General features: G+C 43.5%; 1 protein-coding gene across 2 annotated transcripts in view; it reads left to right on the top strand.

The window, feature by feature from the left end:
• NUAK1 (NUAK family kinase 1) overlaps positions 1-13,941 on the top strand; it is a 76,186-nt gene extending 62,245 nt beyond the window's left edge. For both annotated transcript variants that reach the window (XM_032300081.1, XM_032300089.1), the window contains 3 exons: positions 4,878-4,997; positions 6,793-6,925; positions 9,479-13,941. In XM_032300081.1, the coding sequence (XP_032155972.1) occupies positions 4,878-4,997; positions 6,793-6,925; positions 9,479-10,632 (1,407 nt within the window). In that variant the 3' untranslated portion in view covers positions 10,633-13,941. The remainder of the gene's footprint in view (positions 1-4,877; positions 4,998-6,792; positions 6,926-9,478) is intronic.
• The last annotated feature ends 5,009 nt before the right edge of the window (positions 13,942-18,950 follow it).

Genomic DNA, 18,950 nt, shown 5'->3' with positions numbered 1-18,950 from the left:
GGCTCTTGTTAAAATGCAGTTTTAGTGAATACGGGGCGGGGCTTGAGTGTCTCAGTTTCAGAAATGTTCCCAGGTGATGCTGATGCTGCTGGTCCGTGGGCCAGATTGGAGTGGGTTGGGATTAACTAAAGTGCCTTGGGTTGGATGTGGCTAAGAGGTGAGGCTGAGATTTGAACTCAAGTATTCAAACCCTGAATCCTTTACTTTTCCTATCCTATGATGCAGCATCTCACTGTGGACATGCCTGTTATATGTTATAAATGACTGATAAGATCTCCTGGCCCTTTAGTGGGCAGTGGCTTTAGTACTCTCGGTTCTCTGTTTGCCTTGTCTAGCAAACAGTTGTTAAGTCAACCAAACCATCAGCCTTACCGTAATGGCTGTAATTTATAGAGTCAGCTGATCCCAGGACTGGCTTTCCAGGAGCTTTACATATATATTCTCTACTCTTCTTACCTATGTGAGGTGGGCTCTAGTCTGAGTCCTGATTTGCAGATGAGGAACTCCAGTGACTTGGCAGGTCCCACCCATCACAGCCAAAGTTAGCCCCAGGTTCTCCTGGCCCCAAAATGTCTGATCTGTGGAGTGCCCCACACTTCCTGTTAAACACTGCAGGTGACTGCCAGACCATCACTAATTATTAACATTGCCATCAGCCTCCTTTCCTATCAGTTAATGTCAGCAAGGTAACACTTCATTTTTCACCAGATGAGCTCATTATTAACAGTGTTCTGGGGTTAATCCTTTTATGGTGGTAAAATACATATAACATAAAACTTGCTGGTTTTAGGTATACAGTTCAGTGGCATTAAGTATAATCGTATTGTTGTGTAAGCATTATCATCATCCTTCTAAATATTTTCATCTTCCCCAGCTGCAACTCTGTCCCCACTAAACAGAAACTCCTTACCCGCTCCTCTCAGCCCCTGGAGACCTCCATTCGATTTTCCATCTCTGTGAATTTGACTACTCCAGGGACCTCATATACATGGAATCATAGAATATGTGTCCTTCTGTGTCTGGCTGATTTCACTTAGCATAATATCTTCAGGGGTCATCCATGTTGTAGTGAGGGTAATCCTTTTGAAATGTGAATGAATAATCACTTCCTCATGTATCTTTCAAACCCCAATTTTCATGTAGCAGGGAATACCTCTAGAAAGGATTTAACAATAAAAACTCCAAATATTAAGGACCTGAGCTTTGAGTTTAAGGGCTCGAGAATCAAGGCTGAACTGAATAGCGGAGGGCAGGGGCAGAAGATGGTTCTGAATCAGTACAGGGCAGGGGAACAGTCAAAACAACAAGCCAAAATGCCGGCTAGGTACCTATCTCCAAAGCTTGCTTGCTAGTGTGTCAGCAAAATACTACAGCCCAGTGGCCTCCTTTCTGGAGAGTCATCCTCTCCATTTACAGCTGATGTCCTTTTGGAGAAACTGTATGGCTTGGGAAGACCTACGTGCTCCTTCATGCACTTGCTGCTGTTCTTTACAACCTTCAGCAAAACTTCTTATGCCCTGAAAACTTCAGCTGCTTCACTTTTAGAGCCAGGGGCAGGATTAACATCTTTTAGGGCTCTTTCAGGTCAAAGTAGTTCTGACACGTGATTATTTTTGTTTTATGATGTTTAAAATCAATATTTCTCAAATTTCAGTTTTTCATCCTTTTCAAGGATTTTGCCTTTCCGCGGTATCCTCACTGCTATTTTACTTAATATTTTTGTTGAGTTCAGTTCACTTTTTAAAGTTCTGTTTGAAAAAGAAGCCCTAAATAATTACCTTAAATGGCAAGCCAGTATCACTTACGATGAATAGAAGGTAAGCTCAAAACTAAGCATAATGGAAACTAAATAGCATTATGAAATTTCAGCTTAATGTTGGTTGCTGCTGCAGGCTAGCCCTGAAGCCTGTTCTCTTTGATAAATACTAAAGAGATACTGAAGACACACTAGTGCCCAGTTGAGACCTTCTCCTTGACTTAATCTGGAGAACTGAAGGAGAATCCAGACAGGAATAAATTTTTTATTTTATGATTCAAAGTTATTTGATTATTATTTGGCATCTAAAATATCTTTATTTCTTTACTGTCAAGAGTCCCTGGCATTGGAATAAACTCTGCTTCTAGTATAATGAAGGTAATTAACTCTCTGGATTTCAAGTTGGGAAGCAAATATTTATTGAGTTCCAACTCTGGGCCAATTACCGTTGTAAGCACTTTACATACTTTATGTCATTTAATCTTCACCATGACACAGTAGGGATAGATACTCTTCCTAACGCTATTTTACAGATGAGAAAACCGAAGCTTCAGAGAGGTTTCATAGCCAGTGGCCATTTCCCCTCTTATCAATAGTTGATATAAATTTCATGTGGCATTAAATCTTAGAGCTGAAGCCCAAGTTTGAATGGCTCAAGGTTTGAGAAGCCTCTCTCTCTCTCTCTCTCTCTCTCTGTGTGTGTGTGTGTGTGTGTCGATTAATACTGCTTTTCCATCCAAGTGCCAAGAACACAGGCTAATCTAGATTTCTATTAATCTTGTGTCAGCAGCAATGACAGTTTTACTGGGAGAGGCTGATAAACATCAGTCTGTGAGGATGGGAGTGGGCCGTAACATAAACACACTTCTCCAGAACGGCTGCAAAGCAAACAAGGCTGCCCAGGCTCGGAGTGAAAACTCCCAGCGTGAGTGTGTGCATGTGCAGTGGTTACTTCTCACACGCACGTGTATTTGGAAGCTCATATGGTGCCTCAGGCACTGCCAGGCAGGAAGGGAATGCATTTTCCCATGTGTAGCCATTCCATGCCTCTTCTGATTGACAGGGCACACTTCATAAAGCTTCCAGCCAACTTTCTGCAAGCAAGTCAGGGGCTTTGATAAGAAAGTGGAATTCAGGGCAATTTAGTGCAATCTGAGCCCGGAGAATGCATTTTCTGAGGATGATTATACACCAGCTGCTTTCAATGACATTCCATTCATTCAGGGATGACTTTTATAAAATAGGCTTCTTTGAGGGGCTGTGACCACAACAGAACCTTGGTGGTATTCAGACTGGGCTCTCTCTGGGCATGCGAATCACACAGCCCATTTCCAAGCCTCACATGGAAATCAGCTTGGAGAATGATGGCAACCTACAGGGGCTCAGCTTGCAAGGCTGTCTCAGACTGGAGTGGAATCTCCAGGTGACCCAGGGGCAGGGAGGCACTGTCGTTTGGAGCTTTAGAGGCACAGGGGTTTATATTGCTGTGTATGGGTTACTCATCTCTTTAAATAAGTAACCTTATCTCCTTAAACCTCAATTTCCTCATCTTTTAAATGAGTTTTTCAGAAAAATTTGTGGTAAAATGGACGTAACATAAAACTGTTTTAACCTTTTTAAGTCATGAACTACATTCACATTGCTTTTTAAATCAGGTTTTTGTTAAGATTAAAGAATTTAAAGTGTTTGGAGCAGTACCTGATAATTGGAAGTTGTTCAAAAAGTGGTAACTAAGTTAGTCGTTATTATTATTTTGCATTATATATTAATTTCTTGAGCTTTTCAAAATATGCCTATTCTAGCAACAGGTGTTTCATGGATATGGGCAGGTGCTAAGTGGTGGGTGATACAAAGATAAGGGAAGGATGTGGAATCTGCCAGCTGCCTCAGGAAATCCAGAGTCTGATAGGGAAAGCAAATCTATATATATATGTATGTATATAGGTACATATTCATATATATGTAAAAGTGCTGTCATAAATGATAACACATAAAACATTTCAAGAAACCAAAGGAGAAGAGAATGATTCCAAGGAGTGTGGAGTACAATGGAAACAAGGCTAGGCGAAATATCTGCATGAAACTTGAAGGTTATGAAACACTTTTACATTCACGGTCTGATATATATATATCATATATATATATATGTTTTTGACATGGAGTCTCGCTCCGTTGCACACGTTGGAGTGCAGGGGTGCAATCTCGGCTCACTGCAACCTCCACCTCTCAGGTTCAAGCAATTCTCATACCTCAGCCTCCCAAGTAGCTGGGACTACAGGCACGCACCACCATGCACAGCTAATTTTTATATTTTTAGTAGAGACAGGGTTTCTCCATGTTGGCCAGGCTCGTCTCTAACTCCTGACTTCAAGTGATCTGCCTGGCCAACGTCTCATCTCAATTGATTTCTTTTTCTTATTATTCTCGTGATAATCCTATGAGCTAGAACAGGAAAGGGATCATGGATTCCCATTATCTGATGTGTAAACTGAAGCTCAAGGTCACTAAGTAACAGATGGATAGGAGCAGAGTTGGTCTGAAATGTGATGACTGAAAACCCAGTGCTCTGAGTCCATTAGTCCATTTCATCTTGGGTCACAAGACAGGCAAAGTACAATTCTAATCAGGGTGTGAGTGGATAAAGAGGTGGTATTCCCAGGTGTGTAGGTCAGGGGTTTTCCGCAGCGTGATATTCACACCACTGCAAATACAATATGATTGGGTAGACCACAGAGGGACAATTCTTAAATTAATAGTTACACACTTTAATGTTCATCAGAAACGTCAAGCCATGATTTTATAAATGCGATTTCTCAGAGCTAGTCTAAATTAAAGTTTAAATAGAGTGTCCATTTAAAGAGTAATTCTAAGTAAGTTGCAGAGCTTGTAGTCTGAAGATCTGGTAGAACTTGTGATGGATGCCAAGGACTGCAGCTAGGAAAGACTGACCCTGTTGGGCTGAGTGGTCCTTTATGAAAACTCAGGACTTGAGAGAAAACGGCGATCCAGCTGGCAGACCCACCCAGGTGCCCCTCATCCATTCCGTGTGATGTGAACTGATCCAACACAGACGTAGTCTGGAATGCTAACAAGTCTCCCTGGATCTTGCTTCTCTTTGTAGATTGCTGACTTTGGGCTTTCCAACCTGTACCAGAAGGATAAGTTCTTGCAAACATTTTGTGGGAGTCCACTCTATGCATCTCCTGAGATTGTCAATGGGAGACCTTACCGAGGGCCAGAGGTGAGCAGCTTGCCCGATGTGTATGGGGCTGGGGAGGGGAGGGAGAAGAAGGAAGAAGGGCATTGGATTTGAGAAATGCTTAGAAAAACAGAGCGTAAAAAAGCAAGCAAGGAAGACTTTTCCTTATATGATTATAAAAGCAATAATACATACTCCTGGAAGGAAATTTTGAAAATCTAGAAAAGCCTAAAGGGGAAAATAAAGGTATCTGCAATTCCCCCACAAAACCTAATCACTTAATACTTTTGTGACTTTTAAACTTTTTCCAATGTAGATCTCTGCATTTCAAAAATAATTGAGACCAATTTTTGCCCTTTTTATACATATGTGACACATATATATACATCTTGCCTTTTACTATAAAAACTATCTTGTGCCACTTTCCAAATTCATTTTAAAAACATGATTTTAATGACATTTTATTGATGAATATACCATAATTTATTTAGTGACATCTAGATGTGAACATTTAGTTCTTTCCCTGCTATATCAAAACAGACAGACAAAAAATTCCCTCACTCTGGAGTGAATATCTTTTTTGTATATATTTTTGTCAGCATATATATCTAACTAAGGACATACATTTTAACGACCTCTTCTAATTCCTGAGAAATACATTTCTCTACATGCCTAGAGCTTTCAAGGGCCACTGTAAGATTTGGGTATGTGGAAATTTTATTTTGAAAAAAAAGTGAGTTGTGAGTGGTGATTCTTTTTGAAAGATGGTTCTCTTTTCAGAGAGATTCATCCACTCAGTATCCTTTAAATAGCAGCTGCTCAGTGTGTTGAAATGTTTTCTTTCAAATATTTATCTGTTTGAGAGTGTTTGGGGGCAGGGCTGAAGGGTAAAGAGAAGGATGCCAAGACCATCTATCAACTGCAATGAAGAGAAAGTCTTTCTAAAATAAGAATGCGAGGGAGGAGCATAGAACTCAATTTACGAGCTTGTAGAAACTCAACACTAAATTTCTCGTAGTTCATGAATATTTTGGTCTTTGATGACCTGTTTTTGAGGTTACAAGCTGGCAGCTCTTGATCTGGTCAACAAACTCCTTTATTTGGCCATCTTAGTTTTGATTTTAAAAATTGAACAAACATGTAATAATTGGAGATTTCATATAAAAGTTTGGTTTTTGACTCTTCTTGAAAAACCAAAGAATCTAGCAGTGCTGGGTCCACATTGCTACCTGGCAGCAGTTAGCATAGGCGAGGTTGTCTGCCTGGATGGGTGAATCTGCTGTCCCCAGCACTCTATGTCATAACCCCAGTCCTTTCTTGCTTTGTGTATATCTGTTGTTTGCTTGGCTCTAACACCATTTCGGTTTGTAATTCCTGATTCATTTGAACAAAGTGCAGGAAGGAATTGATTCCTGGATTAGAAATGAAGAGCCCCACATCCCAGTTTTACCTCCAGGGGCAGGGCCTCTGGAGAAACCATTTAAGTTCTTGTGGCCTCAGTATTCCCATCCCCATCTGTCAAATGGGGCTGAAAATAGTCCCGGCTCTGATGCTTCACAAAATTGTAGTGAGGATTTAAAAAGATAATCTATATAAGAAAGCTCTTTACTAGTTGGGACCATTGGCTTCTGTTCAGAATGGAAAGGTAAGGCTCTGAAGCAGGTCCCAGCTGCATTGCTGTCAGGTGTCAGGCTGCTGTGGGAACCTGTCTTTCAGGTGCTAAATTCAGTTCCTGGGGGCGTTGCGGGTGACTGCTCACAGGCTGTGATGCTAATGGTTTGGGAGGCATCTTGGGATGTGTTTCCCAGCTCCTATATGTGCTGTCTCTCTGCTCCAGGTGGACAGCTGGGCCCTGGGCGTATTGCTTTACACTCTCGTTTATGGAACAATGCCCTTCGATGGTTTCGATCACAAAAACCTCATTCGGCAGATCAGCAGCGGAGAATACCGGGAGCCCACGCAGCCCTCAGGTGCGTGCCTTGCGGAAGGAGGGTCAGAGGTGGAGGGGAGAGAGATCTGTTTACCCTACTCTCATTTTCTGCTTTTGTTTTAATATGTCTGTCTGGAGTCTCCTGGTTTTCCCCTTCTTCGGAGTCTCCTGGTTTTCCTCTTCTTCCCAGAAGCATCATCCTTGGCAAAGCTGGCTTGTTAGGCTGCTTTCCATAAATGTTCCCAAAGGAAATTTTCAGGGCACACGTTCTAGAAGTCCAGTTTGCTTGCTGTGTGAATCTGGGCAAGTCGCTTAATCTCTTTGGATTCAGATTCTCCACCATAAATTAAGATTTTGGGAAAGGTATTAGATGGGATCCCTCCCAGTCCAAGTAGACATAGAAACCACCCACCCGGGAATGTAAGTCCTGTGAGAGTGGCCACTGCTCTGTCTCTCTCTACAGTGCCACTGGCATGAGGTATGGCTCATGGGCACTGTCTAGTTGATTGCTGCATAACAACTCTATCCCATCTGACCCCACAAAACCAAATTCAGTGGCTTCCACAACTGTGAAATAATCTCTGTCACTCCTGGGGGTTGGGAAGGGCTCTTCTCGTCTGCTTTGGGGTTTCTCCTACAGTTGTAAGCAGATGGCAGCTGGAGCCACTGCTGGGGCTAAATGGTGGACCTTCCTTGGTGCCCTCTGAGGTGCCACCCTACAGTGGCAGCTTGGGGCTCTAAGAAGGAGGAACCAGAAGCTGCTGAGCTTCCTTTCTGTTTAAAAAATTTGTTTTTCTTGAGATGGTGTCTTGCTCTGTTGCCCAGGCCAGATTGCCAGTGCTATGTCCGTGCTTGTGCCCAGATTGTGTCACATCTTCTGTGTTCTATTGGTCAAGACAACCATGGTCATGAGCTCTGTCTCTTGATGGGGAGCATCATGCTTGTGCAGAGACTGTGTACAGCTGGCCACTGTTGGTCATTTTGTTAGCAAATGAAGTTAACATTGGCACTTCATTTGCATACATACTATATATATGCATATCTATATATCGGCACATACACAATTGATTCTCATTATTCACAGTAGTTTTGTTCTAAAAAGTTGCTGCAAATGCTGAATTTGTGATTACTGAACCATTGCTCCTAGGGGAAATAGAGGGTTAGGTTCCTGAGAGCCTCTGCTCACAATATTTTTGTCAACTGATTGATATATAACCTGGGCTTATGTGTGTCTCTTTTAAAAAACACCTTATTTAATCTACATTATTAATTCGTTAATAATCAAACTCAATGGCCAACAGCACTGTAACTCATGCCTGAACAAAGCTGATCTAACACACTTATCTTCTCCGTGAGGCACATCACAGCCTTCTCGAGCTTAGGAACACCAAACAGTGCTTCAGCACTTTTTTGGGGGGCCATTTAAAATAGCAGAATCACCAATAAAAATTCCAAAAAAATGTGAGAAACACAACACTAAATAGACTGAGAAAAGGACACTTTGTATAACAGTATGAAAGCTGAAGATTTTTTGCTGCTCTGTGTATATGCAAAAATGATTGCAAAAGAGCTGTGAGTATTGATTTTGAGGTTACAAATAAATTGTAGTGAGTAGGAAAATTTGTAAATACAGACTGTGGATACTGAGGCTAGCCTGTTGTTTGTGTATATATAGATATAGATACAGATATGCATGATCTCTCTGTATATATAATTTTTTCAATAAGCCAGTCTGTTCTTTTTGGAAAAATTCAGAATGACCACTTCTTCTTTGCCTTACCAGCTAACGGATGCCAGTGGGGTTCCTGGCACATTGTAGGGGTTCAAGAAATATTTATTGTATGACTGAGGATGATCATCTTGGTATTTTCAGGGGTGTTTCTTGCCCCAGTCCCTATTACTGGGCCTTTGCCAGCTTCTCATTTGCCTACATAAGCAGCTGAGGGGAAGTGGCAGCTTCCCAGAATATAATTCATCCCAATTGGGGGAACACAGTTTGATCCCAAAAGTCAGTTTGTAAGCTGTGAGAGTCAGTTGGTCCCTGTGGTCTTCTTAGTATCCCTTTAAGGGATGTCATGTACGTACCTTTGAGCCACGCTCCATCTTCTGTCTCTGGCATGCTTTCCCAGTGACTGCAGGTGCTGTGTGTTTATACAAGCCCACCTTTGGAGGAATAAAGAAAGCCATGATGATCCACACCTGTTTTTCCTTCTGGCAAAATGATATTCACCAAAGGAATGGTGGGGCGCCTCTCAGGGTCAAGTCTGGATTCTTTCTTGGTTACCTGACCTTCCACATTTTCTAAAGATTTGAGATGATGAAAAGCTTAGTAGCTCTATGACATTTCCTTACTCATAGGAAAACATGCCAGGATGTGATGGCACCCTGGCCCGTGGTTCCGAGTCTTGATTACGCTTTTGATGGATGGTCTGAAAGGCTGGGGCTTCGTGCTCCATAGTGTGGCTGGACCAGGCCTTCAGATGGATTTTTCCTAAAGGGAGTGTGTGTCTTTTTCCACTCCTGGAGGGTCCCACTATCACAAAGCCAGAAGCTCCTACATAATGCCTGATTCCTTTTGTCCCTTGTTCCTTAGATGCTCGAGGACTCATTCGATGGATGCTGATGGTGAACCCTGATCGCCGGGCCACTATTGAGGACATTGCCAACCACTGGTGGGTGAACTGGGGCTATAAGAGCAGCGTGTGTGACTGCGATGCCCTCCATGACTCTGAGTCCCCACTCCTGGCTCGGATCATTGACTGGCACCACCGTTCCACAGGGCTGCAGGCTGACGCTGATGCCAAAATGAAGGGCCTGGCCAAGCCCGCGACATCTGAGGTCATGCTAGAGCGGCAGCGGTCGCTGAAGAAATCCAAGAAAGAGAATGACTTTGCCCAGTCTGGTCAGGATGCAGTGCCTGAAAGCCCATCCAAGTTGAGTTCAAAGAGGCCCAAGGGGATCCTGAAGAAGCGAAGTAACAGTGAGCATCGCTCTCACAGCACCGGCTTCATTGAAGGAGTGGTTGGTCCTACCTTACCCTCTACTTTCAAGATGGAGCAGGACTTGTGCAGGACTGGTGTGCTCCTCCCAAGCTCACCAGAGGCAGAGGTGCCTGGAAAACTCAGCCCCAAGCAGTCAGCCACAATGCCCAAGAAAGGCATCTTGAAAAAGACCCAGCAGAGAGAATCGGGTTACTACTCTTCTCCAGAGCGCAGCGAGTCTTCAGAGCTATTGGACAGCAATGATGTGATGGGCAGCGGCATCCCTTCCCCCAGCCCCCCGGACCCAGCCAGGGTAACCTCCCATAGTCTCTCCTGCCGGAGGAAGGGAATCTTGAAACACAGCAGCAAGTACTCAGCGGGTGTCATGGACCCTGCCCTGGTCAGCCCTGAAATGCCCACACTGGAATCCCTGTCGGAGGCTGGCGTCCCTGCTGAGGGCCTCTCCCGGAGCTATAGCCGTCCTTCCAGTGTCATCAGCGATGACAGTGTGCTGTCTAGTGACTCTTTCGACTTGCTGGATTTGCAGGAGAATCGCCCTGCCCGCCAGTGCATCCGCAGCTGCGTCTCTGCAGAAAATTTCCTCCAGATCCAGGACTTTGAGGGGCTCCAGAACCGGCCCCGGCCCCAGTACCTGAAGCGGTACCGGAACCGGGGGGCAGACAGCAGCTTCTCCCTCCTCACAGACATGGATGATGTGACTCAGGTCTACAAGCAAGCGCTGGAGATCTGCAGCAAGCTCAACTAGCACTCCAGGGCGCCGGGGACAGGCAGGGGTACGAGGGAGGAAGGGGAGCAAGATGGGCTCATAGGCTGGTTACCTCTTTGCTGGCCATGACAACAGACTGAAAAAGGATTGGCACTGTCTCATTTGGCCAAGTTTGCAGCCTTGAGCCAACACCTAAAGGGGAGAAGTGGGCTCTTCTGCCGGTTCTGCCAACTGTCAGTCAGAATTTGGGCCCTATTTGGCATTTGCTTTATGGCACCTCCTAGAGGACCAGCTGTCCAGGGGAGGTGGTGTTGACCGGCTTAGTGGGTGGAGTGGAAGCACATGGGGAGGGAGGATTTCCTTAGAAGTTATCCAAATGCTTCTGAGGAGGGGCAGGAGACACTTGGGCTGTCTGCTTTGGGTGAGCCCAAAGAACTTGCCCCTTTTCTCCTTGCATTAGCAAGCTGGGTCTGACTGCATGGAGCTGGCAAGTAGATTTCAGCAACTTGAGCTTGAGGTGATGATCAATTAATAATGGCTGCCAGTTGTGCTGGTGTGAGTGGCCAACACCATGGGGAGGGAGTGCTGTGATTGACTAGTCATGGCTACCGTGGACAAGGGAAGGGAAGCAGTAGCACTAATGCTATGTAGCTGTCATCTTTGATCTGGCTAAACCCTGGGAATTGGGTTAAGGCATTCTGTGGGATTTGTGTTAACTCCTTTGTGCCACTGGCGAGGCATTTATTAATTTGCCACTCAACTTTGATGACAGGGCCTTGGTCAGAGAGAGAATGCTTTGAACTCTGCTAAGGACATAGAGTCAACCCATGGTGATTTAGCTTCTTTCTATTCACCTCCTCTTTTCTGATGTCTGCCTTGCTGTATAGCACAACCTCTCAAGGGTGGACAGGGAAAAAGATGGTGGTGTCAGAGGTCAAAACTATTGTAATGATAGGGCACAAGATGGTCTGTGATCTTTGCACAGATGAATGGAAGTTGATGCACACCAAGGGGCACCTTGTCATTGTCTTTCTCAGTATTAACTGGAATGCTGCCTCTTGGGTTCTCACCTGCATGGATGTTTTGAGTTGGATGTGATACTGTCTACAGTCTCCAGAGGATAACCTGAATCAACTATTGGCTCTGTTCACCAAAGACAAATGGTTTCCCCATCCACTGAGTGTAGCATCTTCAGAGGTAGACGAGTTTGCTTCTAGGGAGTTAGCGTGTAGGCGGGTTATTGGGATGAGAAAAGGAAAATCAGGTAGAAGGTGCTTCCCCCCCAAATCTAAGTATTCTGTCATGGTTTTAAACTTTGACATGAACTCCTGGCTTTGGGGGAAAAGAAAGTTCCATTTATTTAAATGAAAAAGGTATTGAAAGAGTGCAGGGGGTTGGGAGGAAGCATGTCAGAGAGGGAACATTTTCCTAGATGTCACCCAGATGGTTCTGGAGGAGGCAGAAAAGAGGTGCGGCAGGACTCTTAAAGAGTAAAAAAAAAAAAACAACAAAAAAAACTAGATATATAATTTCTAAACACCCAGATCACAAGTGACAAGATGCCACTCCAACCATGGGACACCTTCAGGATACTAGGTTTGGACTGCCTGGTCTCTTTGGGATGACTTCAGATTCTGCTGGCCAAGAGAAACTGAACTCATTTCAAGATGGCCACCTCTGGTAGCCGTGTAGATAGGAGGACTGGTCTTGGGAACATCTTTGGAAAAACCTACAAACAGTCATTCATAGGGAGATGAGAGAGAATTCACCTTACAGCACTAGGACAGTGCGTTAGAATGGAATTGCCCTTTCCTTAAGGAGACAGTTCAGTTTCTCCCCTTGCCACCGGCTCTGGCGTTTTGACTTGTGCATTCCTTCAGGTTGAGCTGAGCAGTGTTATGGGAAGCTGCTCAGTTTCCTTTCATTCAATTCCATCTCCTTCCTGAACTCTAATAGAGGTTAAAAGGGAAAAAAAAAATCTGTAGATAGCAAATTGTATGTGTTTGTGGGGGTGGGGTGTGGGTGCATGGAGGGCTACCTGCAACTCTGAGCTCCCTAATTCCTGCCTCATTTCATGCAGTCTTTTCTGAACAGCCTATGCTGCTGCCCTGCTGGCCCCTTGCATATGGCAGCTGGCCATGTCTGTAGCTGTCAGTATGACTTAGATCTAGCACCTACCTACTGGTTGATGTGTTCTTTCCTTTTGCCAAGTGATTGAGTCTGTTTAGTATTTTCCATCATTCTAGTCTTTAAGTAAAAATGACACTATTGAGGAAAGTCAGTCTACCCCTTTCTTCCTCCCCCAAAGGCTTGTTCTCTTTTGTCAGGAAATTCAGCCAGAGGACTGTGGCAGAGAAAGTCCTCCACTCAGAGGCAGAGACTCTGAGTTAAGTCACAGGTGGCCTTAGGCATCTGCATTATTTGGGGGGCTTAAGTTTTCCTTCCAGTGAGGGCTTGGAGGGATAAATTAGCTCGTCCCTGAGGCCCTGCTTAGCTCTGACACTCTGCAAACATCCTCTAATTCTAGGTGTAATGTCGACTGTCCTTTCAAGGAAAAACTTGCAATAGAGGGAAAGGCCGTTAAAAGCAGCTCCCTGCTTCATCATTAAGTCCTGTCATCTCTGCCAGCCAATCCAAGTCAAAGAAGTTACGCTTTATTCGATTCTGTGGAATTACAAGTGAGAGACACTTTTATGACCTAGTGGACAAAGCAGGAGATTGGCTGTCAGCTCTCCTGGTCCTTTCCTTGCTTCTGTGGGCCTTGCACCGTCTTAGTTTACGCATCTGCCAAAGGGGTAGAATTATTCTTCTTTTTACAGGTAAATTTCAAGGCACGATCAGTTTTCAGGAAGTGCTTCAAGACCCCAGGTGAAATGAAAATGCTAAGTACCCTCTGAATTGCTATCCCTGTTACCAGGTGCTGCTTATTCAGATGATGGGGAGCACTTTTCAGGGTGAAATTCAGGCGAGTTTTGCCCAGGCCTGCTGTCTTGAGTACAAATGTGAATGATCGACTGACTGCTTGTTGCCAAACTGGAAATGTTCTGTAGGGATTTACTGGCATGGTATCATTCCTAGAAGAAAAAAAAAAAAAGAGAGAGAAACTTGACTGCACATTAAAAAAAAATCCGTGTTGTGACTTTTATTTAATTTCTATTTTGTTTTGGTAATAAAAAGTTGACTTTTTTATTTGAATTTGTCTTTTTTATTTATTGGTCTGAAAGGCATTTCAAAGGTATTATAATAATATATTGGTGTAATTTAATTGGTGCAACATGGTTTATGGCTCCCGTCAAAATTGGTTTTTACTCATTTGATTGGTTTGAGCCCAGAACAGCCTACAGGGGAAAAAAAGCTGGATAACCACCCAAAGTGTTTGTATTTTCATTGCACACTGATTTTTGTTTCATTTTGGTTTTTGTTTCTGTTTTTATTTTTAAATTAAATAAATTGCAATGAACTGAACCGAATGGAGACCTTGCTTCTTTATTTGGTGGTTTTTCTTAGTCAAGTAAGTGATAGAATCAATATAAGTAACAGAGACCTATTCAAGTGAACTTAAGCACAAAAGAGAATTTATTTGACATTTTTAGAGGAGGAAATGCAGCTTGCAGTGCAGCTGGAATTAAGAACTGGAGCGGTGGATTGAAGAGGACAGTGTACCCTCTTTTCTGCCTCTCTTTGCATATCAGCTTTCTTCTTCCCCTTTATAGCCTGGCCTTCTCCTCCCTGACTGTGGAGCCCACCTTGGCTTACCCCATAGCTTCCAAATTTACATGTTCTCAGTCTTGGTTTCCAAAAGAAACTACTCACCAGGTTCCTTAGTTCTGAAATGGAGACGTCATCAAAGGCTAACAGCCACGCTGTCTCCCCACATTTCAGTTTCCTGTGCCTGCCCTTTCCCTAGGCACTCCTCTATATCCCAAGGGCAGGAAGTTGCTAATCTGATTGGGATTAATCAGAGTCCAACATCAGTGGGTCATGATTTCCTAACGGGGAAGGCCACTCACTGCTCTGCCTAGAATGACATAGTATCTTGAGTCCCATTTTGCCATTGTTTCTTGTGCAAACAGACCCTCCAGAAAGCTCTTGGAAGGAGAGGTGCATCGTAGAGCAATATTGAAAAGTTCCTGGATCCTGGCCATAATATCAAATGACATCAAACCCTACCCTAGTATCAAACATTAGGGAGTCATGCTGTGCACAGAATAGTAGTAGTGTAAGATCCATGCAAGAAAAGTGACTTTCCAAAGAAATTCCAAGGTGCACCCCTTTTCTAGTCTACTGGAAGAACCTCTGATGTTGCATTGTCACATTTAGCAAATAAAACTATGGAATGCCTAGTTGCATTTGAACTTCACATATGCTATGAATAATTTTTTAGAGTAAGTGTGTTCCACTGTAATATTTGGGTCATGCTTATACTAAAAAAAAAATTATTTGTCTGAAATTCAAATTTAACTGGGCATACTCTATATTATCTGGCAACCTAATCTGGTAGGGCTTAGTTGTCCAAATTGACCAGGTGTGGGGTACAGTAGGAGGTTGGGGAATGAATGCTTATAATTGTGGCTTGCCAAATTAGAACATGTTGGGGACTCTCAAGTTGGGCTCAGGTGGGAAGAATTCCAAGTTCAGCCTGGACTTGATGATAATTGCAACTGAGTCAAGTTGCTACACCATTTTGGAACTCAGCTTTCTCATTTGTCTAATGGGCATATTAATTGCTCTCTTACCCAACTCTAACAGGGCTGCAAAGAAGAAGGAAGGAGAGAGATTCTATGAAGTTACCTTGAGTATAAAACTCAACATGAATGAGAAACAATTCTTTGCAGGGCAATATTCACTGACTTAAAATAGGACATTTAAAGGCCTGTGGGCTTTTAATTCTTGCTTCAGCACCTGCCACCACTAGCAAATGGGTAGTCATTTGCAGTTAGAAGGGATGTCTGTCATTTGTGGAGTACATTTGCTTAAAAATGTGGCCCTTGGAAAAGATACAATTCTGTATCCGGGTAGAAAGAATAGCCTGTGCATGGCCTAGAGGCTGGACCAAATGTGACACAGTAAGGGCAGTGAAAAAATAGGGGTTCCTGGAGTGGCAGCAGTTGACATGCTGTCAATTGTTGTGGGGTTAATGGGCAGTACTCACTTTAAGGAGGAAAGTTGAGAGAACTAACATGCATTAAGCTTCTACATGATGCCCACTCCATCTTTATTCAGTAGCAAATGGCAGAAATCCACTCAGACCATGTTTACTGCTTCATGAAACCGAGAAGCCCAAGTGTGTGTCTCAGGCACAGTTGGATCCAGGAGTTCAATGGATCTCATTGGCCTCTTTTTCACTCACTTTTCCTGGATGAGGCTTTATTCTTAGGCAGGTGCTGTCTACATGGCAGCAAGATAGCTCATGGCCAAAGCAGGGTTATGATGTTATTTTAGTGTGTGATCTTGGAGCCAGAGAGGTTCTTAATGTCCTAGCATTTATGTGACAAGGAAGGACTGTGACTGGCTTTTTTGGGTCATGTGTCTCCTTTTGGCTTATCACGAAGTCCGGGTGGAGAAGTGTTGTGATTGGCCAGCCTGGATCATGTACCCACCTCATGGTATATTTGAATGACATGGAATCACACAGCATGTGGGAGGACAGCTCCCCAAAGGAAGGAATGCAGAGCCAACGATATTAGTTAGTTACACATTTTGGGCTTCAATTTCCCATCCATATAATAGCATTCAATAATAGCTAATTTTTAGAGTTATTGTGAAGATTAAATGAAATCAAATACCTAAAATGGTGCCTGGCACATAGTAGATTTTAAATTTATACAGATAATATCAGAGAAGACAACAGTAGTAATACAATAGAGTGGAGATATATTTGTTAGGAAGATTTTAGCTGTAAAATCAGCTATAATATTAAAAAATTCATCTGAAATTGACTTAAACACTATAAGGGCTTTATAAGTACATATACCTGGAACTCTAGAGTTTGGGTGAGTTTCACAGTTACTTGGGTCTAGTGAAAGAACCTACATATACGATCTCCCCAAAATTACATATAGTAAGTTCTATGGAGGAAATGGATATGGGCAGAGATAGCGAAGTAAGAGTGGGAGCTACCTCCTGTAGAAAGAGCATTCAGGGAAGGCATCTCTGAAGAGATGACTTTTGGGCAGAGATCTGAAGATAAAGAACTAGCCATATGAAAAGTGAACATTCTGGGCAGAGAGAACAGTATCAGCAAAGGCCCTGGGGTCTTCAAGCTGAAGCTTTACAGGATTAATTTCTGATTCTACTGGCATAGGACAGCCATGATCCAGGAAGCATGATGTTTTGTTAAACATGTGTGGCCACGTTCTAACATGGACTGGATGTGATCATTTATGACTTTGTGTACAGATGGCTGCTCCCTTCAACAGGTGGTTCCCAGACGAAGATACATGCCATGATGTGCAGTTTTAAATGAGAATATGTTTCCGCTGCAGAAATTCACTGCCAATTTATTGAAATTTATGGAAAGGATGTTCTTAATCTACAGAATCATGTGAAGTTTGGGGTGTGGAAGTGGAATAGTGTTGCTATACGAAGACCAGAAAATGCAGACAAAGGGGCTTTCACATCACAAGCCATGTCTCCCTCTGGCTCAACTGTCTGGTTCCAGTGGGAAGTTGCATGGGAAATTTGCCATCAACTTTCTTGTGAAATCGTGAGTTATCCTCCTCCTGATGAAAAACTTATACTGCCTTTCTCTACCTGGCTGTGAATTTCCATTGTATCTTGACCATCTGGTTCTCCATCCACTCCCTGTACTAGTTTTTGTTTGTGAATTAATTTGGACAAGCTGTTATGCTGAAGTAACAAACCCTGAAATGTCAATGGCTCAATGTAATAAACAACAATTGCTCACTCCCACCAAGTCCAGTTAGAGCTGGGCTGTTCTCTTTCCGTGTCACCTCTAAGCAGGTACTCAAACACCTGAGCTGCTTCTATCCTGTAGTTCTGACATCTCTGGGTTCTTCATTTCTAGCTGTGCAAATGAAGGAGAGAGCAGAAGTCAGAACCTTTTGAAGATAAGGCCTAGATGTAGTGTGCCTCATTTGTGCCCACTTCCCACTGGACAGAACTCAGCCATCTGATCTCAACTTAATCACAGATAGTCCTCAAGTCTATAGTACTTAAAAAGTGAAAACTAAAATGGAATCAGATGAACACTTAGCATTGTTTCTGCCACAGCTTATTTTTGCTTCCCGGGGCGAACACTTACCATTAAGAAAAGTAACTATTGTTAGTATTAACCAAGTGCTTCCTGGCAGCAGTCTGTGTGCCTACCCTTTGCATATTATTATCTCTTTGAAGGTTCCTCATGTTCCCTTATCTCCATTTTTACAGATGAGCAAAGACTTTTGGAAAAGTACAGTAACTTGCCCAAGTCGACCAACTGTTAAATGTGCATCTGGATTCAAATATGGGCCTGGGTGACTAATTTTTAAGCCCAAGCTCTTAGTTGCTCTGTTAGGAATCAGGAATGATCCTTCTACAACTCAGTCTCCTTGACAGTAAGCCCCAGTCTGTTGCCATCTCTGTTGATATAAATAGCATTTTCCTGCAGGAGCTTGGCAGATATCAGGAACAAAGACAGTTGTCCAAATCAATGCATTCTCCAAACAAACGTGGAGAAGAGAGCAACTGTTCCCAATACCCCATTGATGTGAAGTTCTAGAAGCTCCAGTCTCAGCAGATGGAATTAATAGAATGATTCATATTTCTCAACTACTCTACTGTGGGATGGGATGGAGGACTCTTCATCCTGAGCACATGCAGTGGCTCAGAGTTCAGTGAAGGAGACAGCCAGCCTTCACTGGCGGTCCAAAGCTGTGCATACACATATTCCAACAGGGCTCAATATGGTCTCTCCTGTGCTGCGGTGCCTCAGGGGACCCTGCTTCTAGAGGACTGAGACCTCAAGCAACCTGGTCTCTCAAGGAGAGAGACATGGATGGCTGGGGAGTAGTTGCATCCCATTGAATGGACCTGCCTGGGGTCAGTCACTGCAACAGCAACTTTGTCACATAAAAATCAGTGGGTCATCATGTCTTCAAAGCCCAGTACAGGGCGATGACACCGGCATGGCCCCCAACAAGACTTCCAGAGAAATACCTCACTGTCAGTGAAATTCAGGGCTGGGGACAGTTCATTTTGGAGACAGCTGGAGAAAAGGGACTCCAAAAAATAGCTAGCTTGAGAATGTTCTGCAAGTTGGAAGTTGTGAATCACTGAGGCTGAAAAACATCTGATTCAGCAGTGCCTAGGGCGTTCCAGAAGTTTCAGCTGTCAGGCTTTGGAGTCCAGACAAAGCA

This window comes from Sapajus apella, unplaced genomic scaffold, assembly GCF_009761245.1.
Source record: "Sapajus apella isolate SASKATOON/1434 unplaced genomic scaffold, GSC_monkey_1.0 scaffold2, whole genome shotgun sequence".
NCBI lineage: Eukaryota > Metazoa > Chordata > Mammalia > Primates > Cebidae > Sapajus > Sapajus apella.
The sequence above is the reverse complement of the archived record's forward strand: the minus strand, read 5'-3'. Positions and strand labels throughout refer to the sequence as shown.